This window comes from Stylophora pistillata, chromosome 11 (assembly GCF_964205215.1).
Source record: "Stylophora pistillata chromosome 11, jaStyPist1.2, whole genome shotgun sequence".
NCBI lineage: Eukaryota > Metazoa > Cnidaria > Anthozoa > Scleractinia > Pocilloporidae > Stylophora > Stylophora pistillata.
The window spans coordinates 20,016,042-20,042,792 of record NC_142529.1 but is presented as its reverse complement, the minus strand read 5'-3'; the positions used below and the strand labels follow the sequence as shown (position 1 = coordinate 20,042,792).

The 26,751-nt window shown below is 37.0% G+C and overlaps 1 protein-coding gene across 5 annotated transcripts; it reads left to right on the top strand.

The window, feature by feature from the left end:
- The first annotated feature begins 310 nt into the window (after window positions 1–310).
- LOC111325660 (E3 ubiquitin-protein ligase RNF220) lies at window positions 311–26,045 on the top strand. 5 transcript variants are annotated; one of them, XM_022929504.2, is made up of 16 exons: window positions 311–381; window positions 10,716–11,468; window positions 15,213–15,333; window positions 16,617–16,662; window positions 16,779–16,871; window positions 17,081–17,165; window positions 18,179–18,315; window positions 19,041–19,161; window positions 19,907–20,006; window positions 20,721–20,807; window positions 21,290–21,354; window positions 22,624–22,678; window positions 22,836–22,890; window positions 23,300–23,341; window positions 25,591–25,665; window positions 25,796–26,045. In XM_022929504.2, the coding sequence occupies exons 2-16, from the start codon at window positions 10,727–10,729 to the stop codon at window positions 25,865–25,867; spliced, it is 1,896 nt and encodes a 631-aa protein (XP_022785239.1). In that variant the 5' UTR covers window positions 311–381; window positions 10,716–10,726; the 3' UTR covers window positions 25,868–26,045. The 5 variants fall into 5 exon arrangements, with proteins under 5 accessions (XP_022785239.1, XP_088594103.1, XP_088594102.1 ...); XM_088737977.1 differs by lacking the exon at window positions 311–381 and adding an exon at window positions 4,711–4,837; XM_088737976.1 differs by lacking the exon at window positions 311–381 and adding an exon at window positions 10,252–10,395.
- The last annotated feature ends 706 nt before the right edge of the window (window positions 26,046–26,751 follow it).

The following is a 26,751-nucleotide window of genomic DNA, read 5'->3' as shown; positions in this document are numbered from 1 at the left end:
CGGAAAATATCCTTGAAGTCGCTATCCATAAATGACTGGCGTTAGTTGAAAACTGACAATGTAAACAACAAACTTGGATGTTTGTTCTTTTGCCAAATTTCTCTCAATTACGTCCTCTGTATTCAAAATGCATTTTTATTTTCATTTGACTTTGTTTGATAGTTCAGTGTAAACATTAAATGGGCAGAAAGTTGACGGTACACAAAATAAGGTCTTATGTGGAAATTGCTATTTGCAGTAGTACTTTCTGTAAATAATTAAGCTCGATATTATTTGTTTTGAGTTTAGAAGTTTCAAAAGAGGTGAGTTTTGCTTTGACTGAGTTGTTTCAGTTGGTTCCGTGCTGTTAGGTAAAGTATACTAAAAGACTTCATCCCAAAGGTATGTTAACTTCTAGTAACATTGATCCTCAAAGAATTCACTGATTTTCTTAATCCTCGAGGAGATTTTGGTTTGTGATGAAGTCCGAAAGAATCTGACCTAACCTAAACATCTCCTAAACGTGTGTTGATTCGCTTTTCAACTGAATTCCCTTTTCCCTTCAAGTGAATGGAAACGAAGCGCTCATTTCACAAATGCTTATCCCTTTGTTTAGAGGTATCATGAGAAAATTGATGAGGTAAAAGTACAGTCGCACTTGCCGAACAAGCGTAAGAGTAAAATGTCCTCGGGTAATAGTTTTTCAAAAGATCGGTTTTAATAAGACTCAAACTGCAGCAAAAATAAAGGAAAATTTTTCACTTTTTTTTCATTTATCTAGTTAGAATTTTCCCCAAGGCCATCCGACTATACCTCTCGTTTACTTTTCACGGAAAACTGATTGAAATGGACTTGACGAACTTGAATTAAGCAATTTGAAAACCCTAACCTTCGCCCATAAGATGAAAGAGTTTGAACTGAAGTGTAATATTTTTGCTGACTTTTATCATTTGAAAACAACTTTTTTAACAATTTCTATAATTCTCTTTGTTTCAAAACAACCTACGAATTACTTAGCTAAATGGATTTGATAGAAATACTTTACAACACCCACAAAATGAAATAGAGTTTTTAAAAATTGGATCGTGCTTCAAGTTTGAATATAAATTTACAGATCCCAAAAAATACTGAATAACTCAACCTATAATATTTTCATAGAAGCATATACTCGCTTGATAAGAAGTTCCAACTATAACGTGTATTAACAAAGATTAGTTTTCTTAGGACTGATAGTGAAGTACAAGAACAAAGTAACTCAAAATATGGCTATGTTTTTGTTGTTCTGTAAGAGTTTGGCTTAAGGTTATGCAGGAAAAAATAGAATAAGTGGTTTTAATGAAATAGCTTAAATCGCTTTAAGAATAAATATTTGATTGGTGAGAACTATGTCTGAGGTTAAAATGTCTCGGAGTAACTGCTATAACTGTATCTCTAAAGAAGCCAAAGTTTCCTCTGTACACTACTTGTAAACGCATTTCTGTGAAGTGGTTCTGAAACGGGTGTGGCTTAAAATCGTTTGAAAAAACCTATAGAACTCGAAGACAAAATTCTGCTTCGTTTCGATTATCTTTAATTTAGGATTTTGCTTCAGGCCAAATGCTAAACCGCTCAAATGAACAGCAAACGAATAACGAAGTTAGATGAATCAGTTAAAACCGCCTACGAAAAAAAAAAAAGAACTTGGCAATGTTTAGAAGGTAAGAGCTGTGAAACATCTGTTAACACTTATTTCATCATTTTTTTATACTTGAAAGAGATAAAATTTTACTTCCTACCTAATCGCGTAACATGTGACGATAAAATTTAAGTCGCTTTGTTTTAAACATGTTCAATTAAAGGCCATATGGCTTGAGGCAAATTCAGACGCTCTTACTAAAAGCCAGCAAAATCTTTAACTAAGTGGACAGTTAATCAATTATACTGTAAAGTTGAGCCAAATCGGCTTCCGGAATCGAAGGTAATTGACAGTTTACTGAAAAAAGAAGAGTTATTGTTTAAGCATTGAGCAGCGGTACGTTATTGAAATACTTTGCTCTTTTTGAACACCTAGTACTCACAAGCCTGCTATAAAATAATTCCGGGATTTCAATAAAGTGAGTGAAAAGTTTTTTATACTTTTATTAAGCTGAAAATCGTCAGCCGTGAAATGTCAAAAGTGTTAAAGTTTTAAATGACTTTACTGTAAACAACTGTGCGAAAGCGTTGATTTCCAAAAAACGAATAAGTTGCTGTAAAGATCTCCTTGTTCTTTATGATAACTTTCAAATTCACTGCAGGGATTTGCCAATATTTCAGGCAATTGACTGAAGATTCTTCTTTTCATAAACTCAGCTGCAGTACAGCGGTTTACGCTTATCAAAGTAATCTTCTCGTGCAACTGACCTAACGAATTACAAAATGCGTTTACGTTAAAAACAGATGCAGCTTTAGTAAAATGGAATTAGGAACGACCGCAAACACACACTGCTCAGTTGAAAGGAAATTATTTAATTACTTAAACACTAACTATTGCCTCATTAAAAAGTCTCATTCGTGCGGTTTCACTAAAAAATTAAATGAAGAAACTGAACAACAGCTTCAAAATATTCGAATGAAAAAAGATGTTGAAAACTTTTCTTGCACATAGACAGAAAAAAAAATTGAGGATCCGAAACCCAACGATCGAGGTCTGTGACAACAACCTTTTTCTTAAGCTCAGCTACCGATGTGTAATAGGTGATTGTGCCCAGTAAAGGGAAGCCCAAACAAGAGAGAACCTGCTCACAGGCTATAAACAGATGGCAGTGGGAGGTCTTACAAGCCAAGGTACTAGACCGACAGTAAATATAGCCGGTTTTTCTTGAAACCCTTGAAACCCTTGAAACCTTTCTTGAAACCCCTGCTGGGGTTTTGTAGTAGCTGCTCTATTGGGCAAATTTAGCTACAGAGATCCTTTGGCGAGCTGGGGTATAACATAAGCTCGCTTCGTATGTGGCAAGTCACCCGTACACTGCTAGAATCAGTAATATTTACTAGTTTTTTTTTTTTTTTTGGTATTCATGGACTCTCGCGGCCTTTTATGAAGGTTAGTTTTTCACAAATAACCTGGGATGAGGATCCTAGTTCATAAGGAACACAGGAAGATCCCAGAAAGAGGATCATCCCAGCGCCATATATTTTCTGTTTATATTTAAAGGCTTTTTTAAGGTCTTCCTTGTGCCCACTGCACACATTTTCCTAACTGAAAGATAGCGAAGTCCACGATGCTCTGGTAAGGTCCCAGCACCTTGTAAACTCTTGAGCAGTACTATAGAAGAAAACAGCCAAACATGGCGGCCGGCGGTGGGACGTTCCGGCAGCGATACCACTATTTGGCTGATGTTTTCCTTTTTCTAAGCTCAAACTTCGGGTTTCGGAACCTGACCTGAAAACATTGGGGAAAGCAGAATGCATAAGGAGGACAGCGAAGTCGAAAATATGGCTTTGAATCAGTTCAAATCATCCGTAGGAGATGAAAATGATGAAGAAAACAGGCTAAGAGTTTGCGAGCCTTCATTTTTTCGCATAGGTAAGAGCCACTGGCTTCAACAGATTTCGTTGGCATACTGAGTGAGGGTATAAGCGTCAAGTTATCTTTTTCCGTGAAAAATCCTCAGTTTAAACAAAGTGAATTCGCACGCATTGTTCTTCACATCTGCGCCGATATGCCTTCCTCGCATAATCTAAACTGTTAACTCGGTTCAATTTCAAATGAAGCAGTCCGAAAGGGGCACAAACAGGTATACCTATAAGGACCTGTGTCTTCACAAATTCGCCTTAACGAAGATTTTTCCCAGTCGATCCCTTAACTCACAAACATTTTTATCAGTAATTGTCAAGTTTAATAAACACATCTCATTCAAATTCCAGTAAAGTGTTTGTTTTAGTCATTTCTAAAACCTTTCCATTCATTCATGTGGTATGTTTAAAAAATGACCAGAATTTCACTCAGTTTTCGCTTTGCCAGTGAGATTTTTTTAATAAACGAACTGAACCAGTCAATTCTTTAAATTAAAAGCGCCTATGCCGTGAATATAGTTTTTGACCATTTCACATTACTTAGGTCATCGCAATTATTTAATGTTCGTCAGAAGTAGCCAGTAGCAGAGCAATTGTAATGTCCCTCATTTTATATATAATTATGAATTTCACTCATCAAATTTTTAGGTATTATTTCATTTCAAACCATCTAGTACCATGAGAAGTCTGCCCTGCTGTAAGAAATTATAGATGTGCGAGATAAGATTGTGTTGACGAACGGTTAAAGATCTTTGCTAGCAAATTTCTACCATGCCATTGATCAGCGATTAGCGACGTCTACACGAAGAAGAAGAAGAAGAACGGCCTTTAATTCAATTATCGCTCGAAAGTGCAAAGCTGAAGACTCTCTCACTAAGAATTAAAATCGTTGGAAAACTTATATTTGCTATTTATATCATTCAGTCCGATTCACGGCAAAGCAGCGAATTTTTAAAAACGAATTTCCAAGTCATGACAACTTTCGTGCCGAGCAGATCCAATAAACGCTTTTGCAATCTTTTTTTTAAATATCTAACTCTTCAATTCAAGCTATGATTTTATGGTTCAATCTAGCCAAGATACCTATTTTTTTGACCGGTAATAAATAGTACCTTTTGTTTAATTCGCTATACGTAATAACTGATTTATAGCCCGCCACAAAAATGTTAAATGACATATCTTACGTTGCCTGGGTAGCGCGACTGTTAAATAATACCTAACACACGCAAGACTGACGCTTCCTACTCGTAACATTGGCCTGAAGACGAGCGAGCAATAATTATTTTTATAAAGACAACGAGGTTCATATGCTATCACAAAGGTGAGTCGAGAGTTTATGAAGAGGCTCGAATCCCTGTAAGATTGAATTTAAGCCACGCTAAAGATGAAAACTGTCATCGATCTTGAGCTGGCGGAGTGACAAAATGAACAGTTGGTATTTTGACCAGTCTTTGTGTGCCGCGTTATTATGCACCTTTTCAAGATTATAACTCCGCAATTTTTCCGCGAAATTTCATATCTTCAATGAAGATACATGGAATAATATTTTTTTTTTATTATTATCCTTTTGAAACCCTTCTAGACCAGAGGGAATATACTTTCAAGGAAAACTTCCCTTTTTCACCGCAGCTAATTTTGTAGGTTTCACACTCTTTAAATTTAATGAATTCCTCTCACTCAATATATTTTAACCTCGTACTCCGAAGTTGTATGACCCGAAGGAAACTGTAGTTTTGCAGGATAGCTCGCTATCATTGAGCTTGGTATTGTATTCATCTTCTAAGTAAGAGGTGTTTAAGCTGAAGAAGATAATTAAATGACCTTCGAGAAAACAAACATTATTTAGGCGAGGCAAATATCGCGCATTTCGAATGAAAGCGCGAACTTCTTTTCCAAAGCGTATCTTTTGACACCTTGAATAAAGATTAAAACAAAACCGATTGCAGCTACAATTGACTCGATTGCTGAGCAAAAGTCACGAATTACTCAAGTGATTATTGCAATTATTTGAATTTTTTTTGCCCGGTGGATTTTTGAGGAATTTCGCGCGGAAAATCACCCTTCTATATTCCGATCGCGTCAGTTGCATTAACTTTCGGTTACATTTGTTTTAAATTTGACCCTAAATATTTCCAACATTTTCCTTTATTTCTTAGTCTGATTTCTAGTACAAATATTTATGCGCACTCGTTTGTTCACCTTTCTCGTAAGTCCAGTCCATAAAAGCTTAAAATTTAATCAAAGTTGGGTCGGTTAACATCAAAAGAGTCGTTTCATTTTTGCTTATTTTGCTCAGGGCTTTCTAGCTAATTTACCCATGCACTTAAGTAAATTCTATCTCTGATAACAGAAAACGCAGCTTTTTGAGCATCAATCGCTACAAAAACTATAATCCCTAAAAGCAACACTGATATAGTTTAAGCTCTTTATTATTTTTCTCTCGAAAAGAGCGAGTTCCTTGGAAAGCAGAACTCATGGTTCTTAATTTAAGCACTACTTGTATTGTTACAGCAATACTCAAATTTTCCCTCGCCGTTTTTTGTTGATCCACATTTGTAGATGCCTTCCGGCCAAAAACTGTTTCTTGTTGCCGTTTATCTTCTACATTTTTTCTTTAAAAATAATCGCGAGCAGTGACTACACGAAATTTCACAAAGTTGCGTCTCACTATATATGATTTTGTTAAGTAACTCCAATGCAGTTAGAGAGTGCGCTGGTTCAATGCCGTGATGAGACCTGGGCTAGTCATATCTATTTAACGCCACATGGCTTTCTTAGATTGAAGGTAATTATACTGCTTACAGGCAAGATACCGTTAGTAATTTGCATAAACGAGTATTTACACTTCAAAGAACTCAGCGATGATATTCCCAATCGATTTTTAACTGAGGGCGGTTAATAAATTTTTTTTATTAAATTTCGGCGAACAAGACGTCCGAGATTCGAGATTATCAGGTTCACTCTTTCGCGAGGAAGCTTTGGTCCTTGAGATTAATTTCAGTTGTTTTCACTGAAAGTAGAGTTTTATTTTCTTCGCTCGTGGCAATTAAGGGGCGATGGATTAAAAGCGCACGGATTATGAAAAAAATTCCCTGGTATCTCTACATAAAAAAGGTTTTCCTGCTTTAACCCAAACAAGCCACTTGTTTATGAAATTAAGCCGACAGCTCGCGATATCCTCGCCGGGTTAATATTCTTATGTAAGGCAGTTTTCTCTTCTGCTGTCGGATAGTCCCCTCTCTCTAGTTCAGTCTTTGTCTTGAGCTGACTGGTTCGGCATTTATTGAACTAAAACAGGTTTGCGGAAAACACTTAATAACTTTATCTCTTTGAATGTGAGTACAGCTTCAAAAAGCCTATTCGGAGGCTGTTAAGCCGGCATAATAACAGTTTATGAGATGGTAACTTTCAAACGGAGTTTACTTCGTTTTTCCTAATTGGTTACTTTTATGTAGAACTGCCATCGATTTAAACTCACATTGCTAGATAGAAAATTGAAACTGCAGATACTTTCCTAATTGCAGCGCTACGTTTACTAAGCAGATATTTTAACAAAAACTATCGATTACCTTTCTTCACCGAGGAAAGGACCGATGATTTTAATCCAAGGATACAATCATTTTTTTGAGAAAAAAATTCAGTTCGCGGCACCGAAAATGACTTAACTTAAGCCGAAAAGAAGGTACAACAGATTTATATTAGAATTGTAAATGAGTTGCGTGTTGAAAGTTGCGATGACAGGTGTGTCGCGAAAGCAGTTTATCACTTTTGCAGACTTCTGCCCAGGCGAAAATGATTCAATTTAATTTCTTTCCTCAAAATTGAGCCGCCTTCTTTTCGATCTAATTCTCGCGGTGTGGCCAGAGGGAAAGAAATGAATATGATCCACTGTATGCTAACTTTGTAAACAGGAATTTAACACGCCAAATTTACTATAAAATTTGTAAATTGGAACGGTTGTTATGCAAGTGTCTTATTTGTACAGAGAACCTATTAGAGTTAACTGAAAAAGTGGGTTAGTTTTCCAATAGGCAGTGTTTTGATAATGCAAACAAAGGGCATGTACCTTTGATTAATTTTGCTTTATTAACCATGATAATACAATCATTTCAGCCGAACAAAAACATCTATGGCAGCTGGAAAATTTAAATTTGTCTTAAAAGAGTTTAGTTGATGTTAAATTGCGCCAAAGTAGCTAAATGGTCCGTACGTTTTCAAACTCTGTTACCATCAGCGTGTAATTAGTTCTCATTTTTCAATTTCTGAATTAAAACTAGCCGTCGGCAGGAAAAATTGAAATTTACTGGCGAATACTTTTAAGTGAAAGATGCCAAAATGGACCCCGAATTCGCTGCACGACGCTTCTGTATTGTTAAAAAGGCTTCCTTCCGATTTTTAAACTAGTTAATTTCGTGTCACAGTCCAGTGCAACTTCTTTCCAACTGTGTGTTTACACGATGTATCTTAGAACAACGCGACGCAAATTTTCCTTTGCGTGGGCAACGATACTTTCCACTTTTACGGAAGTTTAGTTTTTAATATGCACTGCACAATTCAACAATAACTATTTTGTCAAAAGAATCGTGTTTTGTTCAGGCGAAGAACATTATCAATTCTTATTCCGATGCGCTTGACGCTTCCAAAAATACACATCTCCTTAAAAAGGTGTCAAAAATAATTTTCCTAACGCATTTTCTCTAAGTCTCATTACTTGAATGCGGGCGGACGATTCGGAAGAGTTTCTTCCTAATTCATCGTTAAATCTTCTGCTAAGCGAAAGCACTTTGGAGTCCATTTTTCAAATCATTGCCTCTTTTCAAAGAAGTTCAGAGTCGATAAACAACTAAGTAGCATTTCATAAATTTTTACCCTGTGAGGGGTCTCGCAAACGAAGGGTTTCCTTGCAAATGTTTTTTTCAATAAGGAAAAATCTCTTGTTAAGTATATTCTCAGTTTAAATAACTTTAATTAGCATAGAAATTGGTCAAGCTGCGCTTCTGTTCCTTCCCTTATTATAATTTTAACATTTAAACGGGCACTTAAAGTACAGTCGATGTTTGATTTTTTATTCATCTCAACTGAATTAAGCGCGCGCGTCGTAAATAAAGTAAAATCCATTTCGTCAATTTTTCCTGAAAAGTTTTGGCGAAACTTTAAAATGCTCTTTTGCTATTCAAAAATGAAAAATAAGCTTTCAAAAGAAGCGCGACAGGATCTTTAACCAAGAGAAAAATGTGATACGATTCTTTACTTTTTGAATTTTTGCTGTCGCTGCTCGCCGAATGAGGTCGCTTTTGTATAATAGACACGTTGAAATTATATATTGCGAATTGAGCAATATGTCTGGTCTGATAAAAGACAGGAACTTGAAATGTTTAATTGTCAAATTAGAGAAGCGGCTCTGTTTTTAACTCACCGAAACATCTCCAAAGAACACTGGCTTAAGAAAAAAAAAAAGCAACAACTATGTATCATTTTGTGAATACTTTACTTTACAAAATTTCTGCCGACTTAAATTAAGTTAAAGATTGTAGGCCCCCGAGCACAATATGCCCGCGAGAGGCTTTGATCGTTTTGCGATCTCATATCCTGTTCTCTGACAAACTGAACTCTTCATTTAATAAATATTTAGAGACGGAAACTTCTACCAAACACCAGGGAACTAATTGATATAGAGAGTTTCGGTTTAACTGCCGGAAAACGCGACAAGATTTGGCTAATTGCTTTCGGCGGAGAAGCTAGCTAGAGCGCGTGAATTGGTAAAAATTAGATAGCAAGAACACCTCAAACAAAGTATTTTTTCACCAGTTTTGTTCATTAAAAATAACTTTGTTATCACTTCTTCAATACCATTTGCTTAGCATTTGTTTAGGGCGTTCAGTCGAGGTTTGTAGAACTTAAACGAATTATAAAGCCTTTTCTTTGCCACAAGAAGTTTTCTTGAAAAACCTAATTTGCGTTCCTTTTGGCTAAGTGTTTATTGTCCATACTTCGCTAAATTTGAAAATTAATTCTTCGGTAAGCAAATACCCGCTTGTAGTGTTGAATAATTTTTTTTGCCACTGAATCGCAAATGATGCGAAATAAGTCAATTTCCCTGAGGTGTTTTAACAAAGATTTTTTTTTATTAAACTTCAACTTTGTAGTCCGGATGTTTATGTGAATTGGAAAATATCACCGTGGACTGTTAGTTTAAGAAGCCAGCCAGCAGGTTCTATTGAAAATATCTAAATTGATCCTATTTTGTTTATGTTCTTTGCCAAAATTTGCGCCGGGAGAGAAGTCTTTATCAGGATTTATTGACTTCCACCCTGCTAACATGGAAACGAGATGTAACTGCTTAGTACGCATGCTCAATAGGTTCAAAATAAAAACCGACTGCTCTAGCTGTAAGGGTTAGTTTACTGTTCTTTCATCGGAGGGAAGCGTTGTATCTATTTCGAATCTACCGCATCTTTTGGTGAACGTAGTTCAACCTGCCACTTGAACCTCTGCAATTACTTCTTCTTGGCTGTGGAAGGACTATTTTTTATCGCCAACTAATCTTGTTCTACTACTGCAGTCGATAGACATCTCCGATCGACCTAAGTGGTTTACAAAGCTCTTCGTTTTATTAGCAATTTTCGATATTGGTAAACTTACTCGATCCGAGTGTGCAAATCAGGATTTTATTATCTGTGGCCCTGCAAGTGGCTGCTCAAACACCAAATCGGCCTCTCCCAGAAAATTGGAATTCACTAATGCCGGAAGATTCAGGAAAGATTGATATTTTGTCATTTCGAAAGCTTGCTTAGCTGAGAGAAGCTTAAACATTTTCAACGTGCGAAGCTGGGAGCCGTGTGACCGCAGACGATGTCTGGTTAACAAACTCATGCTGATGTACGAAGTAAACTTTTGTTGTGAGGTTTTGGTGTTTATTTGCTGTTAATATATTTTCTTAAAAGTGGCTAGCCTTACAAATTGTGGTCTTATTTGTCGAGAAAAGTGATAATTCAGTTGAAACCATTTAACAGCTGAAGTTTTGTACTTTGAAGTAGAATCTGTCTTTTTTTAAAAAAAACTATCCACTTGTTTAAGTCTGGAACATTAACCTTCCCAATTATTAAAACTAGGAAATCCACATATTTCCAACTCTGTTGTAGCTTCATACTTTGATATAAGAATGGTGTTATAAAATTTTTTATTTTGTAAATTGCTAGACAGCCCTCCCATGGAGAAGCTTAGTGGGCCGGCATATATTCCAAATCCATTGACGTCTCCTGCCCTTATGGTACTGGCATCAACTGCAGAGGCTGCTCGTTCCACTGCCTCTTCCCCTGGACCAATGAATGACTATCACGCAATCTACTCATCACCATCAAACCGCTATATTGATGGTGAAGCTGTGCACAGAATGGTATTGAATTCGACCCATTTCCAGCATCGGTCTTCTCATCTTGCTCTCTACCCTGGCTCAGAGCATTACACTGAAAGAATGCCTCACGAATTTGGACCACATTTTATTCAAATGCATCACCACTTAGGAGGAGGGCTTCTCCACAAAACAAGTGGGCCCACTGCTGTATTTAATGGCACTGGTGCTTTCCGCAGAGTTGTGCCACCCGAACATGCTTTCCCTTTTCATCATTTACAACATCCACGAAGCCTGTTGGAGCGAGAACACCATGTTGATAGCTTGTACAAGAGCTCTGAACTAGATAAAGAGGCAAACTTAGAAAGGAGTTTAAAGGACAGGATTTCTCCAAGAAAGCCTGATAAGGACGGTGAAACACGTCTGATTGGAGAGCAACCAAAAAGCCCCAGCCCAATAAGAAGGGCCAGCTTGCATGATGAGTCTGATAATAGTAATATCGAGACTGTAAACATCAAAAGAGAACACATTGATCAGATCGAGTGCTGCAAGGGTAGTGAAGCTGAAGATAATGATAGCAATGGGGAATTGCAATTGAAAGGTGGGTAAAAAAGATTTCCTACATAATTTTTTACAAGTACATCATAAAGAAATTAAATTTCATTGTGGTCTCTTCTATTTAGAAGGTGAGTTTACCTGTAGTTAATTTTTTGTCTGGTTTGTAAATTGTATTACTACAACATGAGGCATATTAAACTGTCTGGTTAGATGCTAGCTTTGTTAAATCTGGTTATTGTGCAGTGACAGCCAAAAACTTCTAGAAGGTTTTGTTTTTGGTGTTTTTAATCGTGAGGTGTAAGGAAAATTCACAGCATTTTTGCTGTCGCAAAGTAGCCTTGCCAAAGGGTTTTAAAATTCATGATGAAAAGTGCTATAAATGCAGGTTATTTATTGATAAATTTGTGTAATACTGCCAGAAATTGCTGAGCCAAAACAGAAAATTAAAATAAGAATGACTTAATCCTGCATTAAATCCATTTCTTAGAAATCAATCCTGAAGGCATTTTTTGAACATTTTCAAACTGTTGTGATGTTAGCTGTTCATTTTATTTGTTCATTATTTTCTTTTAAAAAACTGGTGCTTATGAATGAAATGGAAAATTAAGAGGTGTTTGGGGACCTGCAGAAGGTAAAATATTCCTGCTTGGGTGCCAAAAATAAGAAAACATGTCAGCTTTTGCTGGTAATCAATTCATCTTCACCAAAAGTAATATATTTTGCAGCTTGCAGGGATCTGAAAAGTGATTCCTTATTAATTTGTAAATGCACTTTTCAAACTGCCTCCCAGATGTGTGGTAATTTGAATTTTGTTCAATTATTTCAATAGAGTTGATTCATAGAGTGTTGGTGTGAAGGGAAGCAGGTCGGGAAAAATGGTGTGATTAAATTTCCTGTGAAACTGGTGATTAAATTCGGCCCTTTCTTGCTTATTGTAAATATTGAGATATGTTTGAAATAGATGATTTGTAATATACTCCAACAAGACTCAAAAAGCAGATGGTCATTAGCATAACAATGCTAAATGCTTGTTAGTTCTTCTCGTTTCCATAGCATAGAAAAGGGCCCTCTTTTCATCCTCCTGTTTTATAGCAAATAAATTGTACTGTGTTATATTTTTTCAAGAGGACTCTAAAGAGGCAAACTAGCTTCTCAACAGAAAACTAAACTGTAAACCCCAAGTTTAACATCTCTAAGTTAAGTGGTTTTGTTTAACTGATAACATAAGTTTCATCTCCATTTGCAAGTTACACCTGCATGCTAAATAGTTATTCATGCTGTCTGTTCTATTGTGTTCCTTATTTTTCTTATTTAACTTGAAAGAAGTGCTAATTTTCCAGAGTCTTGTTGTTTCTAAAGTGTTAAGGATTATCAGATTTAAATGACTCTACAAAGTGTTTCGCCAGTACCCTTCTTGTTAACAGTTGTCCACAACCAATTCTTTGTGGAACATTTTATTTTTCATTTTAACTGAGAAATTTGAACTATTTGGTTAGATGCCAAGTCACCCGGTACTCTTTCATTTGTATTTTTTAATTTTGCATCTAGTTTAAATGAGTCTTTTTCTTGTTTAAATTTTTACTTAAACAGCCTCTTAAATTTTTCTTTTTTCATGTAGATGTATTAAATGAGAGCAGCTTCTATTCTATGTTTCAATTAATTAAAACATTTAATGTTTCTTCTAACAGCCAAAGACAATTGTTGTAGTCTTTTAGTTTAAGCCTGCTCTCTAGAAAATTCTATCTTAATTTTTTTATTGTGTACCCCACCGGATGTAAAACACTCGTCAGAATTCTCACCAAACTGTCTGCATTTCTTAAAACTAATATTCCAGCCATTGTTTTTTTGTGGATTGATATTCTCAAAGAGTTTTTTCACATGTGTACACTTTGCAATAATGGGAATAATTTGTGATAATTACTAGGACAAGCAGAAGTTGCTCTTCAGTGTAAGCCGATCATCTTTTTACATTTCTAATCTTTTCATTTTTTGTTTTACCCTCGCCAAAGCTGTGTGCTCAAAATTGTTGTTTTGTATTACAGGGCAGGAGTAAAGCCCTGTTTGAGGGATAAAAGAAATTTTTGGTGAAAAGAAAATTAGTTTCCATAGCATCTCCTTTGACACAATGGTGTTCTGTATAATTACATACAGTTTATGATAAAACCAGAGAGAAGAAAATTTGTAAAATAAGATCTCCCAGGGAGAATACTACCCTTGTTATTAGCTTTTGCCATAAAATATACTCAAATATTAACATACACTGTTAGGCTGGGTCTTTACGATGTCAGCGAATATTGACTCTGTGATGTGAAAATAGGTGTTGAGTGACTGGTCTGTGCTTACAGAAGATGCCAAGTTCCTTCTTTCCTAGTGTTTGTTTGCAAAAGGAAGTTCTTAGACCATGTGGTTCTTGTCATGTAATAAATAATTTTTGTAGTCAAACTTGTTTTGGGCTCCTGTAGAAATAGACATTGTTAGTGCATTAAGTTTTCCTTTGACTTTCCTTCCCTTTGTACAAGGTAGGCTTCATAGTTGACATCCCTTGGTTACTGTTCTTCCTTCTTGAGAATGTTGTTTATATTAAGCTGCTCTGTTTTGTCAAGTGTTATGTTTCTGGGTTCATTATCTTCTGCTGTATATTTTCAACTTTCAGGATTTTGAATTTCTCACCAAGTTTTGCTCTCACTATTCCTATTCTAACCCTGCAAACCTAAGATGATGGAAATAAATTGAATGATCACCAATGTGAGAAGCTTTGATAGTCTAAAAAATTCTCCTTAGCAGTACCAAAGGAAATGTATAGAAAAGAGTATGAGAATACAGATCAGGGCTCGAAACTAACTTTTCAACTCACTAGCCAAGAGGCTGTTGACAACTTAGATGTTACAACAATTTCAGTTTGTTTACTAGCCAAACTGGCTAGTGAAAATCAAAAACCACCAGCCAAAACTGAATTTGTACTAGTCTGTGGCTAGTTGGCTACTGTTAAGTGTGGAGCCCTGCAGATACTAAAATGATAGGGAGTATAGCGTCAAAGTAACTCTGTGTTGTAGCATATTTGCAATGTGTCTAAGAAAACAGAAACATCAGCTTTCTATGTACTGCAATTTGAACATGTAGCAGCAAATGAGGAGAGTTTCTTCTGTTGTTGAGGTGAAAAGAAGTTTATTATGTGATTGTGGGGGGCTCTTCAGTGAGGCAACACATTAACAGAAAAAAGAAGAAAAAAAATTTTTTGGATTTTAAGACAGCACCCTTTCACACACTGTCCTTTTTTTTGCTGCTGTTGTGATCCTAGGAAGGCTGTTGTACAATGTTTGTCTCATTAGCCTAAATCAATCTCTATCAGACTACATGTAGGTGTTACTAGACTGGGATGTGATGGATAGCCAATGGAAGAATAGTCAATTAGCACATGTTTTTGCAGCTTTTACCCTCGTATTAGTAAGGAAGTTGTTGGTTAAATCAACACCTTTGCTAGAAAACAGTGTTTGTGCATGTGTACCTCGTGCAATTGCTAACATTTCATTATTCAGCTCTGTCAGTGGGCACTTAATTGAATTAGTAGGGTGTGGACATATGCAACTTGTAAGAAGTTTCTAAGACCACAAATAACAAAACTGAAAGCATCCGATTGGTTCAGAGGGTAGCACAAATTTTCTATATCACTTAGAACAGAGTGAATGAAAATGAATGTGATCCGTGATCACTTCCATTTCTCAATTGCCACTTTTCTTCTAACCAAGTTCATAAAAGATTTTTTTCTTTTTTTTTTAATCAACTTCAGGAAGACAGAGATCATCTTCAAGTCAAGCACCATGTTGTCCTGTGTGTGGCAACAGCATCAGACCAGGTGAAATGGAAAGTCACTTTGCTTGGGAAATGGAGAGATTCTGTGAAGAAAACAGGTCAGTTTGCGGATTGTAGTCAGTGCGCACCTCCTTACTATATCATCAAAGAGCAAAGGTGTATGAAGGAATTTCAACTTAAGATTACAAGCCATTTGCTGGGACTTGGCATACTGACTTTGAATAAAAGATGAAGTCTGTACCAGAGTGAAGTAGCTCATTCAGGTGGAGCTCGTCCTAGTTTCCATAGCATGAAGCAAGATAAAACTATTTTTTATGCTGGTATCTTGCTCAATACTAATGAAACATCATGTCTTTGACAATTTACTGAGCTATTAATTTTTTATAAGTTTTCCTTTACTTTTTAAATTACAATTTTCTTTTTTTTTTGTTTTTTTTGTTATACTGGTGTAATTTAGGGGGCACAATATTTAGTTTATCTAGACATACCCCTCTCCTCTCCTTCTTATCTACAATGTGACTTAATTGGTGTAATTTTGTATAATTGTAAGTTTTCTTTCCTTGAAAAGTTTATATCTTTTACTATAATTTTCACCTTGTATCTATTTCTGGTAAGGTTTGGAGAAATATATAGATCTATAAAACTAGTAATAGCCAGAGATTAGGGAGAAGTTTTCAACCATTTTGGCCAAGCAAGCACACCAACATGTGAGGCAAAACGTGAAACACAACTCCTGCTAGAAACAAAGCACATGGTTGATATAAATGACGTCATTCGCCCCTGAATAATTTTTTTGGGGGGACCAAATTGGTGTCCATGAATACACAGTCCGAAAAAGTTGATTTCAACTGCATTATGAACACGTTCCTTGTTGAATGCAAAAAAAAAATTACTACTTACCTCTGGGTGGGATGTCAGTCCATCACAAAGTTACCCTTCATCAGGATTCCCTGACATTTTACCAGTACCAATTTACACTCTTGGGTGGAGAGGGGCACTGTGAGGGTAAAGTGTTTTGTCCAAGAACACAACACAATGTTCCTGGCCAGGGCTCAAACCCAGACCTCCCAACCCAGAGTCCAGTGCAGTAACCATTAGGGGCCGACCATTTAACTTTTGGGGTGGGTGATTTGTGGTCATCAAGAAATTTTTTTCAAGCAATCTGCTGGGCAGGATATTTTTTTTCATTCTAGATGCTCTTTTTTTTTCTATTACATTTGGGCTGCATGCAATTTTTTTCTTCCAACAAGCACTTACAGGAAATTTTTTCTCAAAATCATTAAGGTATTCTGGAGAAGAAAAATGTTGAACATTTTTGTATACTTAGAGAGAGGGGTGCTCTTTTGGTGTTAAATTTGAAATCATTTGTTTTTTTGGACAGAAAACCAAGAAGAAGTCAAAGAGAATCTGCTTTGCAGGCAAGGAAGGTATGTGTGTACCACACCTGTTTGTACATGTAGCTGTCTTGTTTTTGGAATTCAGCAAGCACAAGTATTAGCTTGATAGTGAAAGGACTCGTGTTGAATTAATTTTTTTTTTATAGAATGGAGATAATTTTCAAAAGAAAATTAAGCATGAGGGTAAGCGCGATCCCCACCATGGACATGATGACACACCAGCCAGCACAAGACAGCAGGTAATTGAAGCAACAGCTTATTGAACTGTCCTATTTTAAGCTGTCAGGTGACTGTTGTTGTGGAGATCAGTGACAAGGGACATCAGGTTAGCTACATTTAAGAGGCTGTTGCACTGCATGCTCCAAGAGTTGTTAACGGAAGTGATGCTGTGAAGATTATGATGCTTACAGTTACTGTTTGTAACAGAAAATTCTTTTCTTATCAACAGACATATTTGCGAGTGTGTGCCAACAGAATGGCAAGAAGTGGCCGCTCAAATTCTCTCAAACCTACAAGGTCCAGAAGTTCTCAAAGTATGCCATTTGTTAAAAATATCACAAATATTTGGGGTTCAACCTCCAAGAAGGACAATCATCTAATTTTTCCTAACAGTATTACAACCAAATCAAACATTTAAGCCAGGAGAAGAAAGGAAATTATTATCAGCTTAAGAATTTTATAATTGTTGAACGTAGTCTCTTTGTCATGATCATAGAAAACATCTAGAGAACAGTTTGAAGAATGTGCATACTGCTGTTGGGGTGTAAAGGGTTCATTTTGATGGAAAGGCCAAATTTAGTTGTGGTAATATTCCTAGATAGTGAATTCAAGGGTTTCACTGGTGGTGGGTGTAATGTTCAAATAAACCAGAAGTTATTGATACTGGATGTTTGCCAGGAACTATGGGACGTCCAGGAGAAACCAGTAGGGCATCCACTGATGATCACATGAAACATGTCTGCTTTCAACTAAAATCACTGTTAATCCTACATATCCTTTATTGAAGTCTATCTGAAATATCACAGCAGGGTAGCTGGTAGACCTGTACCCACTTGTAGCCTTCACATAAATTTCTTTGCACTCCTAAAGTTCAAGTACTTCCCTTCAAATTTGTTAAAGTTAGTGGATCTTGAGAAATGAGAAAAAGAAATGTAATTGGAATAGACCTCAGGATGGGGAAAATGCAACTGCAAAAGTCTAAACTTTTTAAATTCCAAGGGAAGCCTGGAACTCCCTTGGAACAGGAGGCTCACCAGGCTTTCAAAATTACACATTTTTTGTTCTAAACCACCCATTTGTAAGATATTTTATTGTAACCACCACTTATTGTAGTGTAGATAGATGTATCCTGGTTCAGGGAAAACATAACAATAGACTGGCCTGATGGTGTTTTTGCCAGGATAGTTAAATTCAATCAGCCTGTAGTTATGAAACTTGTGTGTTTAATATTCAGGATTGGTGACTCAACCACTTTGATATGTTATTAAGGGTGGCCTTTGTGCAGTGTTATTCCATTTCCTAACCTACTATTTGCTCATTCCCACAGGCTCCCCAGTGAACTCACCTCTAGCTGGAGAGGAAGGACCCTCAGGAATCAAGACTACCATGTGTCCTGTGTGTGAAGAAGTCATTCATGGGAATGGAGATGAGTTAAATTCTCATGTGGAGGCTTGCTTGAGAAAGGTGAATGCCACTGTAACGGTAAATTATCAATGTTTGATGTTGAAATGAGGATGGGTGGCCTATCATGAGCCAGCATAAGCTGTAGCCTGTTGTTAGTGCTAGTTACCTCAGTCTTTTTTTAACCATTCAACTCCTAAGGGTGACTAACATTTAATTTCACCTTACAATATCACCCCCTGGATTATGCATTAAGGCATGAGAATCAAGGAAATAATCACCAACTATAGAAGCTCTTGATAATTTAAAAAATTCCCCATATCAGCACCCTAGGTAATGTATTGGGAACAGCATGGAGAATGTGTATACTGATGCTTGGGTGTAAAGAGTTAAGTGCCTCTCTTTAATCAGGGAAAAGGAATTATTCAAATACTGAATATGGACTTAAACCCTTCATAGAGAGAGTAGAAACACTCCGAAGTTGCCTTTGCAACAGAGGGTGGACACATTTACCTTTGCCATGCAGATTGATTTTTACCGATAAGTGTTGTAACTCCTTCTAATTAACCCTTTAATTCCTATGAGGGACCAAGACAGAATTTCTCCTTACATTATCAATACAATATTTAGCAGAACAGGGATGGGAATAAAGTTACATGTATTAGTTGATCCAAGACCAAATTCGCAGAAGTAACATCACAAGAATTGTATGAAGGCTGGAAGAAGAATTAGTAATGAGGTCTTGGGAGTGAAAAGGTTTTTTATTATAATTGTATTTCAATCTGCAGAAGGAAGGCAGGGCTGTTGATGACATTGATGAGGCTAATGGTCAGGATGTTTTTGAAGAATATGAGTGGGCTGGACAAACAAGAATAAGAGCTACAACTCTGTTGGAAGGTGGCTTTAGAGGTAGAGTTAATTCATTCCCAAAGGGGAGTGGGGTAATGATATGATTTGTTGTCCATATCATGGTTGAAGGAGGGGGGCTTTGGGATTTTCGGTTTTTCGGTTTTGACTGTTTTTTGGATCGGTTTTTCGGTTTTTGAGCCAAAAAGGTTCGATTTTTCAGTTTTGATGTTCAGAGCGGTTTGCGGATTTTACATGTTTTTGCATTCGGTTTTCGGTTTTCATGAAGACTCTGGTGTGGTTTTCAGTTTTTCCTTTTTGACCCCTTCAAAGGTGAAAATGTAGTGGTTTTGTCAGATTTGCATGCGGTTTCCAGTTTTGCTGCCTTTTTTGGACAGTTTTGAAGGTTTTGAAGGTTTTTTTTCTCCGATTTTGTGGTTTCCCAGAGGCCCCAATGCCCCCCTCTTGAAGGATAAATGTTGCAAAATTTTCAATTCTCTGTTTGCAATGAAGGAATTAACCTCCAACCTGAGTGAAACCACAAAATGCATTTTTGTTTTTGTAAGATAAGGAACGCACACAAGAAAATGGAAGAATGAACTAAATCAGAATGGGTTGATTGTTTAAGAAAATTGGTGTGCATCGTAAATGACAACCTTTGATATTTGACGAAAGTTTTTCAAAAGGCGCAAATGTTGATGTGCCTTGATTTTTTTTTTGAACTTAACAATGAAACACAACTTTGTGGAATTTGTTAGGAAACAAGTTGTGTCATTTTTCATGCCATAAGTTGTTGTTACTTTTTCAGCCTCGGGCTTTCAGACTGGAATAAAACGTAAAAGGGAGGAGGAGGATGATGGAGACCTTGATATTGATGGAGATGATTCAGAAGAATATGGAAAACCTCAGTATCCTACAGAATGTTGATTTGTAAACTAGAGATGATACCTCCATGTGCGGGGGATACTAGGTTGCTTACTGGTTGTTTTATTTTCACTGTCATTTTGTACCCAGTTGTTTCTTACCCAGCTAGGTTGTTTTGTACCCAGCCAGTTGAGTTGTTTCATGTCCAGCTTGCTTTTTTATACCCAAACTAATAAAGCATGTTTTCCATGTTAACAATTGGAGAAAAAATATCACATTTACATAAGCTGTTATCATTTAAAAAGTCCCAAGTATCAACAGTGGAGTTTTCTATCAAAAATATCACACTTACCTTGCACCAGGTAATAATTGAGTTGTTTTTATTGAGAAGGTCACAAGTGTACGTAACAGATTTTGTTTGGATCTTACTCAACTAAATTGTTGTATGCAACTTGTTATATGAATCGATCAGAGGCTTGGGTAAGAATGACTGTATAAGGTTACAAAACAACAGGATACCATTAGGATTTTTGCATATTACAGGCAGCCTTACCTTTTTGCATATACAGTGTGTGTCCATAAGACAGCAATTTGTACAATTTTGTTTTCGAAGTAATCACTGTGAGCTTTCAATTGTAAGGGTATAGCATTAACTGCATGAATTAAGATGTTTTTCAACATACGATACAACTTATTGCATCATAAAGGAGAAAACTGCTGTTTTTGCCATTCCTTAATTCATTATCTCATAAAACAAGGTACTCAGAAGCAGATATAATTCCTTGTGGTGCTGGTGAACCCGATGAAGATAATGTCAGACAGGCTCTGAGAGGAGCAGTGATCAGGTTGGTTCTGTGTACATTTACTTGACAAATCTCATTGATAAATGAGTGAATTAATTGATGGACCCTCCTCTGCAATGGCAGATGAAACTAAGAAATTATTATAAGGGGAAATGAGTAGGTAAAAGAGCACAGGGTCCTAGTAGGACAGTATGTGAATGAAGATCAAAAATCACCACAAGTCCTTTTAATGCAGAAGAGACAATATTAAGTTGTCTTTATTTTCAGATTCTTTGATAACATTTTTTCTTGTGGGAACAATGTGGTGCTCATCAAAACTTTATAAAATGACCCATTTGTATTTAGTTTCTGGTTTGAAGTTCCAGTGTAGCTTTGACAGTAAACACAATGGTGAAATTACTACAGTTATTAATTATGGAAAGTGTACAACTAAAATTCACCTGAAAGAAGTTGTTTGTATTCCCTCTCGCTTGTTCTTAGATAATGCTTCTGATTAAAGTGCATTCTTGTTTGTATTTTTTCAGTGGTGAAAATTCTCCTGTAGAGAATAAAAGTCCAATAAGAGAACATTCCTCTGAGGATCAAACAGGTAAGGTTTCAACTCAGTCTAACTGATGTTTTTTTTTGAAAAGCATTACTACTCAGAGGTTTCCATAATAGCCAACTAATGGTGATCTTCTGCTGCCTAGAAGACCTCTTACTGCTGGTATCCTTTTGATTTGTACCCATGGTTGTTTTGTACCCACTCATTTTGTACCAAAATGCAGTTGATTCCTACCCAAGTTTGAGTCGGTTAGTACCCAAACCACTGGTCAATTTGTACATTTATTTGAAATACTCCATGTGCCAGCGCATGAACAGATGTCAATCATTGCTTACAAAAAGTTAGTAGAGTCAAACATGCAAGATACAAACAAAAATCTGTTTTGTATACTTGAGAGCTTCTTAACAAAAACAACTTAATTATTGAATAAAGGCTGATAGTTTCTGAAGAAACTGTTTGGTGCCGCATCGGTGGGGGTAACGAAATAATTTGAATATATCAGCAAAGTTGAAATGGTAAATTGGCGACCATTATGGTTATAAAAGCTGACGTTTTGAGCGATAGCCCTTCGTCGGAGCGAACTTAATTATTGCCTAGTGCAAGTTAAGTGCTTTTTGGCCACTGCCACTTACTGGAGGTGAAGCCACCTATGTTGTCGAGATGAGTGAGTGAGTGTAACAATAGTATTTTGCACTTGACCCAATTTTGACCTGATGTTTCCCAGTGCTACTTATTGTTTTTCAGAGTATCTTTTAACAATAACAGCCCATATGAATGTGGTATTTTTTCTCCGATTGTTAACATGGAAAACATAGTGAACTAGTTTGGGTACAAAATGACCGAGCAGGGTATGAAATAACTCAACTGACTGGGTATGAAACAACCTGTAACCTTACTGCCATCTGCCACAACCCATTACTGCTATTAGCCTGTAAGCAGGTTCTTGTGTTTGTGAATAAAGGCTGATAGTTTCTAAAGAAACTGTTTGGGGCTGCGTCGGTGGGGGTAACGAAATAATTTAGATATATCAACAAAGTTGAAATGGTAAATTGGCCACTGTAACGATTACAAAAGCTGACATTTCGAGCATTAGCCCTTCATCAGAGTGTTTGTGGTTTGCCTTACAGCTCCCTTTTTGGGCACAGTCACCTAGTATACCAATTACAGCAGCCACTTTTCAGAAACAGTCTTTCATTAAAAACCCTGTTATTGTATTTTGGGGTTGAGTTGTCAAAATTTCCCATTTTCAGCTCAACTGAGTCAGTTTTGTAGGTGAATGTGAGTAGTAAACATGTTTGCTTTTAATTTTACCAGAGGATAATTCCATGCAAACAAAAGCTGTTAAACGTGGTGAAGAAAAAGACAATGAGTAAGGATGCATTCTCATTTTTTTGTTAAATTGTTATGACTGATGTGAGTATTTTCAATCTATTAAGTGATAAACAAATCATTCTATCATCATCGTTAGGGCTCATTTATGTACATGTAAAGACAATTAACTAACAATAAATATGTTTTGGTTGCAGGGCAGGTAACCCAGACCTGGTTATCAGTTCTCTGAAGGTTCGCATAAAAGAATTGGTAGGTGCAGAAGTTTGAAGCTGGTACCAAAAATTAAAAGGATCGTTAGAAAGGTCAACTAACTGTGTCATCCCAAATTATTCATGAGAGATGTACAAGTGTCCAAACTTGCGATAAATACCAGGGCATGTGAAATCATTTTTATGACAAAGGAACCTAAGACCACAGTCATTGGCTATTGCTGTTGTGGTTGCCTGCCTGTTATTGTTATTGTAATTTATCCGTGTTCTATATTGTAGGTATTGTTGGCAAAGCTAAAAAAAAAATTAAATTAAATTAAGACAGAATTTGTAAACCATCAAGGAAATGGTGTTAATGATACAAAGGGTTGCCTAAAGAAATAAGATATTTGTTCAGATATTTAAGATAATTTATTTTCTCATTTTACCTTTTACTTTTATTCTGGCAGGAAATGAAGAAATTTGAGAAAATGAAGTGTTTAATATGCATGGTGGGTACTGAGTTTTTTTTGGATACAATGAAAATATATGAAGTTCATATATTTTGAACTGCGGTATTAGATACGTATGATGCACGATCCTCGCAGTAGATAGCGCTATTTAAGCAATAGCGAAAATCAGACCTGAAAAAAATCAGGCCTGTATGGGATTCGAACCACTGACCTCTGCAATACTAGTGCAGCGCTCTACCAATTGAGCTAACAAGCCAACTGGGAGCAGGCCGTTAAGTTGATTCGTAATAAACCCGTGAAAGTGATAAATCAGATACAATAAAAATATATGAAGTTCATACATTTTAAACTGCGGTATTAGATACTCATGATGCAGGATCTTCGCAGTAGATAGCGCTATTTAAGCAATAGCGAAAATCAGACCTGAAAAAAATCAGGCCTGTACGGGATTCAAACCACTGACCTCTGCGATACTAGTGCAGCACTCTACCAATTGAGCTAACAAGTCAACTGGGAGCAGGCCATTAAGTTGATTCGTAATAAACCCGTGAAAGTGATAAATCAGATAGAATGAAAATATATGATTCAAACCACTGATTCGAACCATATATTTTCATTGTATCTGATTTATCACTTTCACGGGTTTATTACGAATCAACTTAATGGCCTGCTCCCAGTTGGCTTGTTAGCTCAATTGGTAGAGCGCTGCACTAGTATTGCAGAGGTCAGTGGTTCGAATCCCATACAGGCCTGATTTTTTTCAGGTCTGATTTTCGCTGTTGCTTAAATAGCGCTATCTACTGCGAGGATCGTGCATCATATGTATCTAATAACGCAGTTCAAAATATATGAACTTCATATATTTTCATTGTATCTGATTTATCACTTTCATGGGTTTATTACGAATCAACTTAACGGCCTGCTCCCAGTTGGCTTGTTAGCTCAATTGGTAGAGCGTTGCACTAGTATTGCAGAGGTCAGTGGTTTGAATCCCATACAGGCCTGATTTTTTTCAGGTCTGATTTTCGCTATTGCTTAAATAGTGCTATCTACTGTGAGGATCGTGCATCATATGAGTTTTTTTTGTTGTTGTTTTTCACATTGTAAGATTGTGTTGAGTTGCAATTTCCTCCTCAATTGAAATTTTCTTCTCCTTTGTTTTGAATGCATTGGCACATTGTAGAACATACCTTTTAGAAATGATTTGGATTTAAGGACAAAATTGTCTCTGCTTTGATTCAAGTATTTCTTAGGGATAAAATTTGCCAAGCCCCTTCAATTTTGCAGTCACCATAAATTGAGTCCTATGAGTGAACAATAGGTAGGGTTAATAGGTAGGGTTAATGGGTAGGGTTAATAGGTAGGGTTAATAGGTAGGGTTAACAATAGGTTACCATAAATTGAGTCCTATGAGTGAACAATAGGTAGGGACTCCTTACAGTATCTCTGGGTTAGTGCATGGGACTGTTAAGCTTGTGGTCTGGAGTTGAGCCTGTGGTGGGTATTTGTGTTGTAATCTTGGGAAAATATGTATTGCTCTCACTGTACCTCTCTCTACTCTCACTGTGCCTCTCTCTGCTCTCAGCGTGCCTCTCTCTGCTCTCACTGTGCCTCTCTCTGCTCTCGCTGTGCCTCTCTCTGCTCTCCCTGTGTCTCTCTCTGCTCTCACTGTGCCTCTCTCTGCTCTCACTGTGCCTCTTTGCTCTCTCTGTGCCTCTCTCTGCTCTCACTGTGCCTCTCTCTGCTCTCACTGTGCCTCTCTCTGCTCTCCCTGTGCCTCTCTCTGCTCTCCCTGTGCCTCTCTCTGCTCTCACTATGCCTCTCTCTGCTCTCGCTGTGCCTCTCTCTACTCTCACTGTGCCTCTCTCTCAGGAGTGTAACCATGAGGTCCAATTCCCTAGTGGATATGGATCCCCAGAGGTCCATATTCAGTGAAAACCACAAGTTTTGTAGGGGGGTTGAATTCAGCCAGAAGGGGGACCTTATCCACGAGCAGATTTGGACTGGGGATCCAAATCTGTTGTGAACCAGCATACTGGATGAGAGACCTGACTGAAAGTTTGGTTTAACCTTCATTAGAATACCACCCTGCCCAAGGGGAGTTACCATACCCCTGGGAAGTTTTGTACCCCCTGGGAAGTTTTGTACCCCTGGGAAGTTTCATGCTCCAGAAAGTGGGATGAGCTGTAGTGGGATGGGACACCAGGCTCTAATGCTGTGGTTTTTACCACTCGCATTGTAGGGGAAAAAAATCATTGTAATGCATTTTGCAATGTCTTTCCTTGCAGGAACCCTACACAAATGCTTTGGCTTCCATATCTTGCTGGCATGTTCACTGTGAGGAGTGCTGGCTCAGAACACTGGTAAGGTAGACCTTCAGTGTGTCAAATGCAATTTCTTCTCTACTAATTCACTAAATCTGTCTTTATTTTCCTAAAGAGAATTTCGATTGACCGGTAAATCACTCACTGATTCTATGTTCTTTTTCTTTAGGGTGCTAAGAAGTTGTGTCCGCAATGCAACATGATTACATCGCCTTCTGACCTTAGGAGAATTTACTTATAAATGTCTTGCAATGTGTGCCATCCTTTTGGAAATGTGTGCTGTGCAAAACTGAAGTGGAGCAATTGGAAGTATCACAGGAAACAGCGGGATGGGGAACAGTCTGTACATTTTTCCTTCAAATTTTTCTTGAAAGTAACGAAGTGGCGTGTAGCTTCACTTGCGTGACTTCCTTAAAAGAGCGATAACAAAATAGCAATTGTAGCCTGGAGTTTTCCAAGCATGAAGGAATTCCCTCACTCCCATGAGTGACCAAGGCAGAATTTCTCCTTGCAATATCAATATAATATCGAGCAGATAAATGATGACAGTAAAGAAAAATGGTAATCAGGGGATCATAAGTTGATCCAATGCCAAATTCGCTGATCTAAGATCACAAGAATTGTATGGCAGACAGTAAAGAGAATTACTGATGAGACCTTGGGAGTGAAAGAGTCAAGGCAGTTCTTTTTACAAACGAATGGGTAAAAGCTTATTTTGTAGATAGTTGTTAAAAAGAAGAGTAAAACTGCCTAGTGAGGAACAAGGGTACTTTGTGTATCTCAACACTCCTTTCTTTTGTCTCTGCTTTGATTCAAGTATTTCTCAGGGATAAAATTTGTCAAACTCCTTCAGTTTTAAAGTTATCATAATCTGGAACAAAACTAGTGTGAAGAAATTTTTAGCCAATGTAAAATTTGGAACTAAATCGAACCAGACAAGATTTCTTTCCAAATGTCGTCCAGGAGAACAGTTCCAGTACGTGATGATAGCTCTTTTTATGTAACATGTTTAAAGTTTAAGTGGAGATCTGGTTCCTAACATCAGCGAATTCTAAACTGAAAAATACTGTTCTGAATCCTCTTTGCAGCCGTGCCCTGGGATGTTGCCGTTGCGTGACATTCATT